Source organism: Lagopus leucura, unplaced genomic scaffold (assembly GCF_019238085.1).
Source record: "Lagopus leucura isolate 7727_CA_CO unplaced genomic scaffold, USGS_WTPT01 Super-Scaffold_100157, whole genome shotgun sequence".
NCBI classification, from domain to species: domain Eukaryota; kingdom Metazoa; phylum Chordata; class Aves; order Galliformes; family Phasianidae; genus Lagopus; species Lagopus leucura.
The window spans coordinates 46,450,408-46,464,773 of NW_024962334.1; the positions used below are offsets into that span (position 1 = coordinate 46,450,408).

At 43.1% G+C, this 14,366-nt stretch overlaps 1 protein-coding gene across 2 annotated transcripts in view; it reads right to left on the reverse strand.

The window, feature by feature from the left end:
* Nucleotides 1-2,344: 2,344 nt before the first annotated feature.
* The window catches only part of CTDSPL (CTD small phosphatase like), a 71,878-nt gene continuing 59,856 nt past the window's right edge, over nucleotides 2,345-14,366 (reverse strand). For both annotated transcript variants that reach the window (XM_042888079.1, XM_042888077.1), the window contains 3 exons: nucleotides 10,208-10,300; nucleotides 8,391-8,576; nucleotides 2,345-6,741 (listed from right to left, as the gene is read on the reverse strand). In XM_042888079.1, coding sequence (XP_042744013.1) covers nucleotides 6,616-6,741; nucleotides 8,391-8,576; nucleotides 10,208-10,300 — 405 coding nt within the window. In that variant the 3' untranslated portion in view covers nucleotides 2,345-6,615. The remainder of the gene's footprint in view (nucleotides 6,742-8,390; nucleotides 8,577-10,207; nucleotides 10,301-14,366) is intronic.

Below are 14,366 nucleotides of genomic sequence, written 5' to 3' on the forward strand. Positions count from 1 at the left end.
GCCATGAGCCCACCCCTCAGCCTGCTCTGCTCCTCCTCACACCCCTTGCCCTCCAGACCATTCCCCATCTCTGTAGCCCTCCTGTTGACTCTAAAAGCTTTACATTCTTTCTTCACAGCAGTACCCACACCTGCATCCAGTGCTTGAGGTGAGGCTGCACCACGCAGAGCAGAACAGGACAAGCCCTCCCCCTACCCAGCCAGCAATGCCACCATGGTCATCTTGAGCCAACTCATTGCATACACCAGTCCCACCAGTTCCTTCCAGTTTGCTCAGGGTACAAACATTGCTTGGCAGCAGATCGGTTGTCACCCAACCAGTAACAGGCCCCTCATGCACTCACAGTGGGCAATTCTGATGTTTCTATCAATTGCAAAGGGACAGATGGTAGCAGAGCACATCTCCACAGTTCTGGAACATCTCCAGGGATGGTGACCTCCCTGGGCAGCCAGTACCAGTGCATCACCACTCCTGTAGAGACGAAATCGTTCCTAATATCCAACCTGACATCGGTGGCTTCAGTAGCTGCAATCTCTTCTATCCAAATCTCAACAGATGAACAAGAAAAGAACAAGGATTGAACCTAGCTTACTCATCAGGGCTTCATCTTGACCAGAGCCTGTACTTGGGCAGGAAAGGAACGAGAACTTTCTATCCTGCAATGAAAACGGTCCATTGCCAAGCCAGTAGCTCTTGGAACAACCCCCAGACTGCGTGTAGCATCTGTGGATGCTGTGCAGTTGTTAGTAAGGTTGAAATACTCAGCTTGCTGTGTTGAGGACAACAGCGATCCTTGGTGGTGCCAAATAGGGAATCCTCTACTGGCCCACCAGCCTTGGCCCTGCTGACCTTCATTTCTCTGTCCCAACATCTTCATGTGATGTACATCCCAGTCAAACGTGGCTACAGCACACTGGGAGATCAATGTGAAATGAAGCGATGGCGGTCACGGAGGAGAGTGTGTCCTCTGAGGTCTATGGGTATGGCCAAGCTGATGCAGCCACCATCTCAAAACTTCAGTCTGCTGCCAGTTTAAAGGATGCCCAACCCAAGTCAGTTTAAACCGTTACATGGTGAAGGTGCACAACTGCAACGCAGATCTACTTTAATAGAGAAGTGACTTGACTCAGTGAGTTCAAGCTGGTAGCTTCCAGAAATGATGCTTGGGCAACCCCAGGACAACCTGCTTCCTCCAAATCAGCATTTGAGAAGGAAGCTTTGTTTGCCAGACCAATCTATAACTCAAAGATCGTTTCTTTTTTGGAAGCTCCGGGTGAAGCAGCACAGGAGTCCAGAACTCTGTGCTCCTGAGCACAGGGACGACGAAGGGCTGCAGCGCTGCCATCCATGCCAGGAACAGTGCTGGGGGCTGTGGGGCCTGGAGCTGCACCCACCTGGAAAAGCCCAGCAGACAGTGCAGATGTCAGAGCAGATGGCTTTCCTTCTGAGTCACGACACAACAAAAGGGCAGAAGCAGCTTGAAGGCATGTGCACAACATAGATGCGTTTGGTTTTGGAAGTGGTTTCAATCATTGGGGACACAACAATGGTATTTTTCTCGCTTCTCTGGAAGTGCTGTTTTGTGAATTGTGAGATAGTTTATGTACTGAGCTAGAGGCAGGCGTGTTTACCCTAAGCAGCAGTAAAGAGGTGGGTAAAACTGAAAAAAACACTGACCAAAAAAACCCAACCCATCAGAAAGCGCAGGCAATCTAGGTCATTCCAACCAGTCACAGGAACAACCCCAAATTCCAGCTAGCAAGTTACCTGGAGCCAGCTGCTGCTTCTGCCAGGCCTGAGGTTTTCTGCTCATAAAGCATTCATGTTGTGTGCCTTTTCCTAGGAAGGAAAGCTCTGCCTAAGTCTTACCATGTCAGATAAGTCCTGAAATAGACCTTCCAAGCAAACCAACCATGCTATTCAGATATCCACACGGACACAGCAGTGATTTTAAGATCAGCTATTCCAGTAGCTGCAGTGAACCCTTCACAAGACATCCCCCAGCTCTGAGACTTCAACACCCTGATGTATGACCTCATCCCAGCGATGTAAATAGCTGGAACGTCTGCCAGAGTCACCACCAATTTGTTTAGCAGAATTCACCAGCAGTTCATCAGTGCTGTTTGCACAAGCAGGTGCCAGGGCAAGTCCATGAGGAGTCCTATATGTGATTTAAGACGAGGAGAGGGAAGGAGAGAGAGATGGAGGACTTCACTGCCTAACATGGATGCGTACAGCAGAAATACAGTGCCAGATCAGGGCAGTGACTGTTACTGCAAGGAGAAGGGCAGGAGTTGTTTTGTTGTTTTTTTTTCCCCAGAGAAGTATTACATGCACAAGTAACTACATTGGCAAAATCTTTTTTATTTGTGACAGTAAAGAAACCATTCAAAACCTGATTGACAACACTTCTCTCTCCTGAAAACACTCCCGGTATCTGTAGTGTTTCTCAAGTATCACTGGATTGTTCATTGCATTAAAGTGTAAACAGCTCCATCATTAGGAAAAAAAAAAAAATCACCAAGAAACATTTCCATTGCTTAACTCCTCTGTTAAGAAGTGCCCGATAGAAAGAAGAAAAAAGATGTCAGCTGGATTGTTACAACAGAATGTGAAACAGCGACCTGACAGCTGGTGTTGCATAGTTACCCCGAGTGTGCGGCTACGGCCCGCGCGTCTCACCTGCCCTCCTGCCCCACAAAGGCACACATCACAGCACCTTGGAAATCAGAGGCACAAACTGGGTTTTGTTTTACAAATAGGGCTGTGCGGTACTGTGTTTTATTAGTTACAAAGAATCTGTAAAACAGAGGATTACGTGTTCGGAAATTATATAGCTACAGGTTCGTGGGGTTTGTTTGTTTGTTTGTTTGTTTTTTTACACTGACATTTCCAAAGCTGCAACATCAGCACACACCGCTGTCGTTTCCATACGTCGTCCCCAGCCAGTCCCATCAGAATCACGCTGCGATGAAAGCGACCGTTTCCACCGATAGCCCCATCTCTCCAGGTGCTGAGCTTCTTCCATGTATGACTTTGCTGCTTAAGAAAGGCTGAAGGGCCAAACAACGGATGACTCCTCCGAAGCCGCCTCGGTGAGCGCAGCACGTTGCTGCCGTCCTCAATCGGCGGCCAACAAACATTCCACGCACAGCCCTACGTTTACAAAAGCAATTTAATCGGAACGCTTCGGTTGAGTTTCAAGGATCGATGGCATTCTGCCTTACAGCTTCATTTAAAAATACCTATACAGGCAAAAAACCTTTGTGAACCCAACATAAAACGGACAACGGAATTTCAGGTCAGGCAGCAGTGCTTTCGCTGGACTGAACCACGGACTGGAAAAGACTCCTTAATGCTTCTCTGATACCCAGGAATGCAGCTGAGAAGCAGGCTGAGCGCCAGCCCTGCCCGCCTTAACTGCACTTGGAAATACGGGAGAGCTTTAGGAAACCCTTCTTCTCTCCTATTTTAATTTCTTGAGATCTTGTATTTATCATACAATCAAATACCCGTATTGCAAATCTTGCAGACATTCCACTCATTTCTCTGGCTTTGCTGAGAGAACTCTATTGCTCTGTTAGATTCTAGATGCTTTCGATATATAGTGCATGGATATTCGTGCTAACTTAAAACGTGGATTTTTACGTATGACAACAGCATCAAAATAAACAAATGTGATGGTTTGATCCCTTTGCCCAAATCTGAGTAGCCAGGAAAGCTCTGAACACCCCAAGTTTTATTTCAATGGGAATGAATTAAGAAGAAACATCAAATGAAAAAGCCCCCAAACTACCACAAGACTGACAAACCTACAACAGACATTACAGAAGAGAGTCCTAAAATGCTAGCAGAGATCAAAACTGTTGCTAGGTTTCACCCCCTTCGTTTTGTCACCAAGCATCATTTTAATGCTTTACTCAGCTAAAATAAGGGTTTTTTTTTGCCTGAAAACTTGTGCATTTCAAGAGCTGAACTAAACAATACAGAACAAGTGGAGCTGTACAGAGCGTCATCAGAACTGCTCATCCAGAACCTGGAACAGAAGTTCAGTTGTCCATTATATGTGGATTTGAAAACAATACAAGACACTTGAATAATCAACATTCATTCACAGACTTAAGGCAACTGGTTCATGAAATTGCTGCTTTCGTAGATGCACACTAACGACATGTTCATCTCACATGTAACGGGTTACAACCGTGAAACGGGGACGTCTCAGGGGTTACTCATCATCTAATTGGAAGATTGTTTGGTCTAATGCTAGCGAGAAAGTCTTTGAATATTTTCAGCCATTCCTATCATACCTGCACAACTAACTACGACCTGAATACCTTCCCTGCAAACTGCATCTGCAACACAGGAGCTACAAACACAGTTGAAAATACTGCTCAGAGAACAACTTTTTGGCAGCTTACAGTTCCATTACTCTGAATTCAAATACAAAATTAAACAATCTCAAACTGAAAGTCAACGTTCATGGACTAACCAGAATCCATCTGTTGCTTTTTACTTTTCCCAAGCAACGTATGCTTTTGTTGCTGTTGCTGTTTTTCGAACGTTTAAGTGTCAGCTCTGTCTTTCGTTGTGGCACAGAGTCGTACAGCACTAAGGTAATGCCAACTGGCAAGGAAACAAAACGGTGACGCCGCACAGACTCACAAGTGTCCCTGGGCTGCCTCCATCACCCTCCCTGCGAGGGCCAGGTCATCCCCCAGCTCGCGCTGCACCCACACCAACCTACTCACTGCCTGCGTAGGCTGGCCTGCCCTTCTATGAATGGATTCCTTAAGCTGCTTCACCAATGGGTTGGATAAGGATGATGAGTCCATCGCTTTTTCTTTCTTATTTTTCTTTCCCCCTCCCCCCCCCCCAAGTCTGTCAAGACTTTTCAGGAAGAAAGGGAAAGGCAAAGGGGGATCCGCTGCTCGGGATTTAGCGCCATGCTCATTAGAAGCACCAACTCCTCTCATTTGGTTTTCTTTGATGGCAACCAAATATAGCTGCAAATTTTACGTTTGTAGGTTTCTGGTGCGGAAAATAATTAAAAGGTGACGCTGGAAAGGAAAACAAATAAGTGCATTTTCCTTCAAAGGGTTTTAAATAGTTTTGAAGTTATTCCAGTGTACCAATGACACTTGAGAATAGCTGCTAAGCAGGATTCCAGCTTCAGAGTGAGATTTAGTCAGCTCCAAAGTAGAGGACCACTCTGGAGACCATCTAGGCTGGTAATTCTGCCCTTCTGGGAAGAGCTGACACAGCTCCCTGCCTGTACATTACACTTTGGAAAAGAAGAAATACAGATCAGATAAGGGAAGAATACTTTTTGCTTTTTTATATACCAAAAAAAGGGAAAGGATTTCATCTATACTGAAGCAAATAATAGGATGATTAACAAGATTTCCTTTGCAGGTCACCTTTTACTGTGTTTGCTGGTATCTCGAATACCATAGGATTAATACATGAGGGTTATGAAGCCTGCGTTTTATTTATTGCCCAAGTTTGCAGCTTACAGAAAATGTTTCATAGCACAGGCACAGTGGCAAAAACAGTTTAACAGCCGATGGTCAACTCCATTTGGTGAGTATACAGTAGCAGCAATTAACAGAAAAAAGTACTCCAAACAGCTCCATACAGATCCAGCTTACCCAGACGGGTCTCTTTTTCAGGAAAGAATTTTAAACTAATAAATAGATCTCCTCCCCATTCTCCCCAGGTAATGATTTTCCAAAAGATGAGAGGCATGACAGTTGTGCGTAAGCAGAGACAACAGAACTTCATCTGTCTAGAATTAAAGGTGCTTTAGATCTATTTGTCACCCTATGTTCTCAATTCCGTCACTCCCTAATACTCAAAACAACTGCAGATATGTTCAAAGCTGTATCCAAAACCACATCAGTGACCCAAATCACCCCCTCCCACAAACACTTAAACCTTCTGAGCATGACAAAACGTAGTACAACTTAATGTCAGCGTGGAGACAGGAACCCAGCATCTTTGTTTTTAACTTTTTTTCCTTTGTTATATATTACAGTGCTCTATAAAATTTTTTCCTTTTTCCTTTTAAAGCATTTAGACAATACAAGACTAAAAGATGTCTGGAAATAAGTCTTATACAAAAATGAATTTTTATCTTAAAATAACATTCAAAAAGGCACTTCATTCTGTAAGAAAAAATTCAGAGTCAGGTCAACTGCTCTAAGCAGGGGGGGTAAAATTGTCTGCATAGTGGGAGGGGAAGAAAGGGAGAGAAATTCAACTGCTGAAATACAAGCTTCTTTTTTGGCATGTTTTAAGAAAAGCTGATCCAGTAAAAGATGTCCATTTATGAAATTCATTAAAAGAGTCCCATTTAAAATAGCTTCTTTTTTTTTTTGTTTTCTTTTTTTTCCTTTTAAAAAAAGTAGTCTGAACACGTGACCTTAGGAGTCAGGCTTCTGAAGGCTTAATAGCATCACTCATGATTGTCCTTTGTGTCCAATGTAACAGGAAGATCGAGAGTAGCACTTCTGACAGGAGTGACCTCCCCAAAGCTTACATTTGAAAGAGCTGAAAAAGATGGAGACATCCTCTAGCAACTGCAATCTAGTAGCAGAAGTCAGTCAAAGTTAAGGGCTACCTGTTGCAGAGTTTATGAAGCATACTGTAAACTTCTTCCTCTTTGCTTAGTCCTTCAAAGAAAGGAATAAGATCTAGCAGCTCTGTGTCTGTCATGTCATCAAACCAGGACTGCACAGGCACCTGAAACAGAACCAACAGTGCTATGAATGTGATGTGAACACACTGATGTGAAGAAAGTGTGCGAGCTCTGCCTGCGTAGACGTAGCTCATACAGCTGCAATGATACCCCACCTGGAAAAATTCATTTACAAGCAAGTCCTTTTCTCCCTCTCAGTATTATCAGCGTGAGTCGCTGAGCACAGGCATGCAGCAACAGCCTCCTCTGGCACATGAGGCTAAGGAGGAAAACTGAACAGCAAATACTGCACAGCTCCAATTAAAAGACAAAACCTTGGGAGTGAGGTCAGAAAATAACGCATCTAATAACGCCTAAACCTTAAATGTGGGCTGGGTTTGGGTAAGGAGTTGTGTGCATCTTCACTGTGAGAGATACTGAAGTCTTTTAAGGACTACCTTGGATCTGAGTTGCACGCTTTGGTTTCTGCAGAGCCTCAGCTGTCAGTCAGCTAGCAGCACTTTCCTATACATGATTAAACCATTCTGACAGTCTTTAATTTCACCTCCCAAATTTCTACAGCTCATTATTTTCTTGGCACTGGGCTCCGATATACCAAATGATGATCTGGATGAGGTTTTTAATTTTAACTGTGAACATAAATTAAACTTACAGCTCCTGGTTGTTATAAATAGCAACTTTAAACCGTGTGTGGCACCAACCAGCAGAAAACACGCTTTCACTTAATGGTTCAGGACAGTATTAAGCTGGGAATTTAAAAGCTTACTGTGTAAGATAAAGAAGTTTAGACAAAAAAAAACGTTATCTGGGGAGGCAGAACCCTGCGAAACACCATCCCTCATAAAAGTTTCCTACACTAATTTTAAAAGCTCGCAGAAAAGGCAGCCTAAAATCATGAAAGAGACACGACACAGCCCAGTTGTTTACGAGCCAGTAGATATAAGGGAAGTTCCAGCTTGCTGTCCAGGCAGCAACAAAACACATCTGTACTGACAGCGGCAATGGAAGGAGCCAAGTGCCAGGCCATTCCATCACAGCTTCTGCAGTCAAATCACTCTGTGAAAACGTGCACTGCTCCTGCTTTTTTTTCCTTTGAGATCCATTGCCTGACTTTTATCCTTATTTCTGAAACCTGATCAATTTGCTGATTGACATTTCTAACTGTAAAGCAAGCTATCACAAAAATGCTTACAAATGTAAAACAACAGGACCTTGATTTTTTTTTTTCCTCCCCTTAGCCATGAATTCAGAACACAGACAGCAATCAGAAAAACATTTTTTTTTTCCTAATAAAACAATTTCCTTCCCACAATGAAAGAAGGTAAGTACCAAAAGCAGTTGAAGCAGGCTGTCCTTACTATAGCCACTGCTCCAAAGGACAAAAATGACACTGGAGGGCAACTTTACTTTTTGGAGCTAGGTTAGACATGCAGGTTCTGCACTGCTTGGTATTTCTCAGAACTGACGGACTTCAGGCCAAAAGCTAAAAGTGAAAGCAGATGAACAGTCGCGACTGTGACGCACTGTCAAGATCTATTTGCCACAGCCCTTCACCAGAACCTACCTGCAGCCTGAGAAGACACAGAAACAAGAAATGTTAGCGTTCTGAAAGTGCATTTTACAAATCAGGAAAGGTCTGGGAATGGACCAGAAAGACAAAGCTATGCTTGAGCGCTGGAATAAGAGCACTTACTGCATTTTCAGGATGGAAGATGTAAGATGCAGGAGAATTATCCACAATGATAACTTTACTCAGCTCACGTCCCAGCCGACTCAGATCCTTCACGTAATTTCCCCGGTGGAAAACGCAGGATTCTCTGAACAGCCTTGCCCTGAACACACCCCAGCGATCCAGTAAGTCGGCTACTGGGTCTGCATACTTGAAAACAGAAGACAGAAGACCCAGTTAGCAGTGTATAGCTAAGGTTAATTCACAGAGCTATAAAGAAGGGATACAAAATAATTCCAGATAAAATGCTTTTTCCTCTTTTTCTTCCCTGCTCCTTGTTAATTACCTTACAGCCCTGCAAAGCTGAAGTGATTAATAGAGAGATAAAGCAGAAGTTGAACTGTTATCTTTCAGAAGAAAGCTAACTTGCACCCAAATGATTTCTGTGATTGTGTTTTATTCTTAGGGTCATCTTACAGTTACCCTTTTACACTCAGAAGTTGACGGATCCAGAGATCTCATGGAATATTACCATAAAACCAATGAACACTAACAGAAAATCAATAGGAAGCCATTTCCCCAAGTGATTCATTTCCACGTGCCTCCAAAGACAATCTGCAATGCAGTCACCTCAGCCAGATGCAGCTTTTCCAAACAATGGGCATGGAATGACTGGGGCAGCAAGAGCTCCAACATCACCAAATTGCATAACTGGCTCATAAAAGATCAGACAAAGGGTGTCATGGAAAGAAGTGCTTGTGTGCTTGGGAATTCTCCAAAAGTCAGTAAATCAAAGGTGTACCATTTCATACATACGATGATACTTGAAGTGAAGCACAACTTAGGATCCAACAGTTGATGTAACTGTCCAGGAAAAAACACCCAAGTAAGTAAGAAAGTGAGGTGACTGTGTATTTGTAAATGGTAATCAGAACTTGTTTCTGGAGGGCAGGACTTATGTTTCCCTGCATTTTAAAATGAGTAACAGAATCTGTCTTAAAATCAGACACCTCTCGACTGTGAAAACTGCTGGAGTGCAGGACCAAATTGTTCCATGATTCGGGATTTCCATCAGGTGATTGAACAGAACATGGCAGACAGAGCACAGGGATGAACCTGCTAATAAGGCACTATGGCAGATCACACAGGGTTCTTTCTCCTTCCACCAATCTCAATGGCATATTGGAGTAAAAGCTTACTGTGCTAGCATATTATTAAAAACTAACAAACACAGCTTTACAAACAAGACACCACAAACACAATACTTAGGAAGAACTGCATTTTAGGCGTCCTCTACTGCAGTGTCTACCACAACACTACCTACAAGGCACTACTGCTACCAGAGGGCACAAAATATTCCTGTTGATATTTCAAGCTTTAAACAAAACACCTGGTTTCCTAAGCACAGACTCCAATTGCACCTTGACAGGACAAAAGCACCAACCAAATTTTTCACATGCAATAAATTTCTGAGTCGCTGTTTGATCACGAGGGTAGTGTTAAATAGAGTGCTTTATTTCATGCCCAGCTTTAATATACTGCTGTACTCGCACGCTATTTGTTCTAATTTCTCACTATAACCATGGTAACTTGCAAGCCTTTCATATTGGCATTATGAGCAATGCATGGAGGCTACATGATGAGCTGAGCCCATATGTGATAGCGTCACCATGGGAACACTTACCCACACACTAGCAGACAAAGTACACACTGTCAGACAAAGAAGCAGAAAAGAAGGGGAAAAATTAAGATAGTGCCAAACCTTGGAAATAATTAGCCACAGAAAAGCCAACCCAAAGCCCGGCATCATATGGGTGAAAGGGATGAAAGGAGGGACAAACCTTGGCTAGACTTGCTGTGAAGAGGACACATTCAAAGAGCTCTCCCATCCTTTGAAGAAATTCATCCACATGTGGTCGCTTCAATACATACACCTGCAATGACAACGACTGTTTAGGCCAAGTGGTGTTTAAGGTAAAAAGAAAGCAAAAAAACCCAACCCACCACTGTAATCCCAACACCTGAAGAAAGAAAAGTTACCATTCAAATGCTCAATGCTGAAAAATAAGTATGCATGATAAAAGCAGACATTCAATAAAGAGCAATTTGAATGTACGGGCTGCAAAGACCCATGCTGATAATGCAACTGCTAGTACTGTGCTGTACTGTACATGTACCTGTGGTGATGCTTCCTGAAAACCTCACTTAAGGCAAAGAAAAACTGCAGGGCTTCCAAGAGATGACAATTTGGACCTCTCAGCAGATCCTGTATCATCTCCTACAGTCACCATGCCATAGAGATGGCAAATACTCAGGATTCTGCTCTGGAGCAGCTTGAGTTCAGCAACGCAGCACAGCCTTCGGGCATTGACAAGGATCTGGGAATTCTGGCTGCCTATTGCCAATCATCTGGTTAGTAAGAATTAGAGCCTCCTTGCTCACCTTTTCAGAGCAAGCAAGATGATTTGTGTTCCTTGAGAACAGCAAGATAAGGTAACTGCTGTGCAGAAAGCCTGCAACTAGACTGCAATGCACTGGGAAGCCAAAGAGGAGAAGCTGCCTGAAAAATATTTATCTACCTTGTTTGGGGTTAGATTAAAAGCTGGAGAGAAAACACCAGCAGCATCTTATCTCCTTCATTTGGCAAATAACTCCTACTGCTAGAAACCTCAAATGGAAAAGCCTGGCAAACAACTGGATTTAAGCAGAACTGCAAGGCTGATGCGATTTCAGGCATTATTTCTTTGGTATACAGGAGAACTAGATTAATTGCATGTGTTTTCTAGATTCATAGGAACAAAAAGGCAAAAACTTCAGGCACCCAGAGAAAAAGCCTGCAGGAGAAGAATATGGAAATGGTAGCTTGAACTCATGTGCAACAAGAGCCTTTAGCAAAGGAGTGAAAGTTGTGTAAGAGGGATCTGAAATTTAACACCTAAATCTGACAGCCAAGTTTTATTAAAAACAGAGATGATGGAGCTGTACCTTCATGACGAAAGCAGAAATGTTAATTACCTTCCCACTTTGCTTCAAGTGGCAAATGGCTCACAGCAAGCAAACCAATTCTTCATGCTAAGTTCTTTTTATTAAGTTTAACCAGACTTCAGATTTAAGCACTGCAGTCAAACTTCGATGCGGCCAAAATTTATAATGCAGATTTTTTTTTCCTTTAAAAACCACAGCAGCACCCAATTAATCAATGGTGCCATTTTATGAACTGAAAGCACTTGGTAGTTGCACTGTAACACTGCTCTTTCCAGATGATTGCTGCAAAGTTTCCTGCATTTCACTAGGCATATACCAACTTCCTCTCCTCTAACAGTGCAATTAATTCATCACTTAAATCCTAGTATGCAAAGTGGCTCTCTAGTATTTCCTTTGCAGCTGCAGTCGCTCTGCATTTGGGTGCCCAGAGAGAAAGCGATCTGACTTGCAAGTCGTAAGAGAAAAGACAGCAGGACAAAAGTTGCTCATTAACTCTACAGTTCGTAACAAAGTTCTTAATTTTTCAACTTGAAATTGCATTCCTGAACTTAATTTAGAGAGCACAAATGGACACCCCAAGGTCTTAAAATCATTCTTAGACAGTAAGAGCTGGAATCTGGTATTAATTTCCCTTTTAAAAACGTGTGTTTTCAGCTGCAGCAGCAATCTCCTTTCCTCTCCATCTTTATTTACGCCTGTGCTGGCAAAGAATTCCCACTTGGAATGCAATCCTGAACTCCAAGCCGAGGATATGGACGCTGCTGCTTGCACAAAACCCATCTCTGCCACAGTGGGAGCCTGCAGCACCAACCTGGCAGGCACAGCCTTGCACGCAGGAGAGCTTATAGAAGGGCATGATTGGAAAATGCACCCTTTGCAATGTGCAGCTCTCCTGCAGTCACAGCAGCACCCGCTCAACAGGAGCTTATGCACACAGCATTTTTAGGTTGCATTCCCTTTGTTCTGCTCTTCAGATCAACCACAGGGCACCATCACCCTCTTATACCTCAGCTTCCCTTACGTGTTACCAACTGGACCCAGGCCAACAGATTCTCTCCTCGTTTAAGTGCCTCGTTAATAATAAATACTACTCTGTTAGTTTCCAGTCTTGTCAGAGGAGTTCCCACTACGTTTCCTCCCTCCAAAGGGCCCCAAGCTCCTTCATCCCTTTCTTTTAAAGCAAGACTGATTTTTTCCAGAACAACATTTATTCATACTCTGGATGGATATTCCCCTTAAAATCGCTTTGAGAAGTCCTACTTAGATCCTGGAAGCAACTGCAAGCATACTCGTATCCCAGGCTACAAAATCTCTTTGGTTTACTTCACATAAAAAGCTTTCTTAAGCCGACAGTGAGGCTCTTTTCTCCTCTTCCTCCTCATTTGGAATTTTTTCCCTTTACTCTGTCAGCTGCTGGACTTGAATCTCAATGCAGCATGGTTATTTGTGGCTTGGCTTTTTCCTCCGCTGCCTGATGGCTTCAGTTTGAGTCTCTAGACTAACTGGCTCCTGGCATTTTTCTGAGATTTACACACTGTCTTCCAGGCATTAACAAAACCTCCATTTTTCTGTACTGTATGCTCGCTAAGATCTTTCTAAGCACAGTGAGAATTTAAAGGAATAGAGTCACTTTCTATGAACCTCACTTTTAAACGCTGAGGGATGAATCAGGCACTAGGCATGTTTTCACAGGATTCTGGATTTACAACTGCTAATGGCAGCACACGAAGAATCATCTTGAACTGCTTTCAAGCATTTCATATTTCCACATACAGTTTCTATACCTCAAAGCAGTCCTAACCTAAAAGGACTCTGTATTCACAAACCAAAAGAGACACAGAATTGCATTTCAGAGTGAACTTCAGGATAACACAATCTTCAAGTAATGACAAAGAATTCTGCCCGTGACATCTCAAGCTTCTGTATTTTCCCCTCACAGGGCAAATAATACACGTCCTCCAGCCTCATCTTCCCAGCCTTGTCATCCCAGTTCGGTGTCTTCCAGCCTTGTCATCCCAGTTTGGCATCATCCTCCAGCTTTGTCTTCCTGATCTGCAGCACTGCGGCCGCCTCCCAGTGCAAGTAACCAAGAATAGGCCAGCAGGAATGGATACAGCCTATCCTGGATTACTTGAACCAGGTGACAGCCTTCTGTAACAGAATTAAGGAGTTTTGACAGTCACAGAAAAAAAAGTGTATTATTTGAATGGCATTTGGTCCCAACATTAGAAAACATTTTGTACATTACGTTCATAGCAGAAGCCCTACACATCTCTTTATGATTCAACAACTAACATCAAGCAATTATTTACTGATATAAAACCCACTTAAAATACAGTTGCAATTAATAAACAAGTTACATTCAGGGACACCAAACTGAAATGCAGTGGGACAGGTTGCCCAGGGAAGTGGTGCAGTGGTGGACATGGTTTAGTGAGCATGGCGGTGATGGGCTGATGGTTGGACCAGATGACCTTGGAGGTCTTTTCCAATCTTCATGATTCTCTGTGGATCTATGAATGGGAAGCACCCTCAATGAGAGAGAACATGTTCCTGCAGAAGTTCTGTCAAGTACCAGACAGGTTGAACATCCTTTCTCCAACCACTACTTTCACCCTCAATTAACTCCTTCTGAAGAGCACTCAAGTCTCAGTTGCAACACATTCCACTGCACTTCCCACAGTTTCTCACTTATAATTTGGCAAAATAGGGGACCAGCTCCGATTTCCTTTTATTCAGAGAACCAAAAAGAAATTAAGAGAACTGGTCAAAATAATGTCAGTTTGTGTTAATATTTGCTTTTTAAATCTGTGCCATAATTTCCAACACAGTGTGGGGAATTCATGTTCAGGAATACAAGCTTGCAGCCTCTGCAGACATCTGAACACCTTCAACAGCAGGAACGAGAGGTCTTTCCTTGTTAGATTTAATGGCAAATCCTTTCTAACAAGAGATGGAAAGCTGGAAAAAGCCAGAGGGGCTTCAGAAAAGCTATTTCGTTAATCTAAGCAAGCT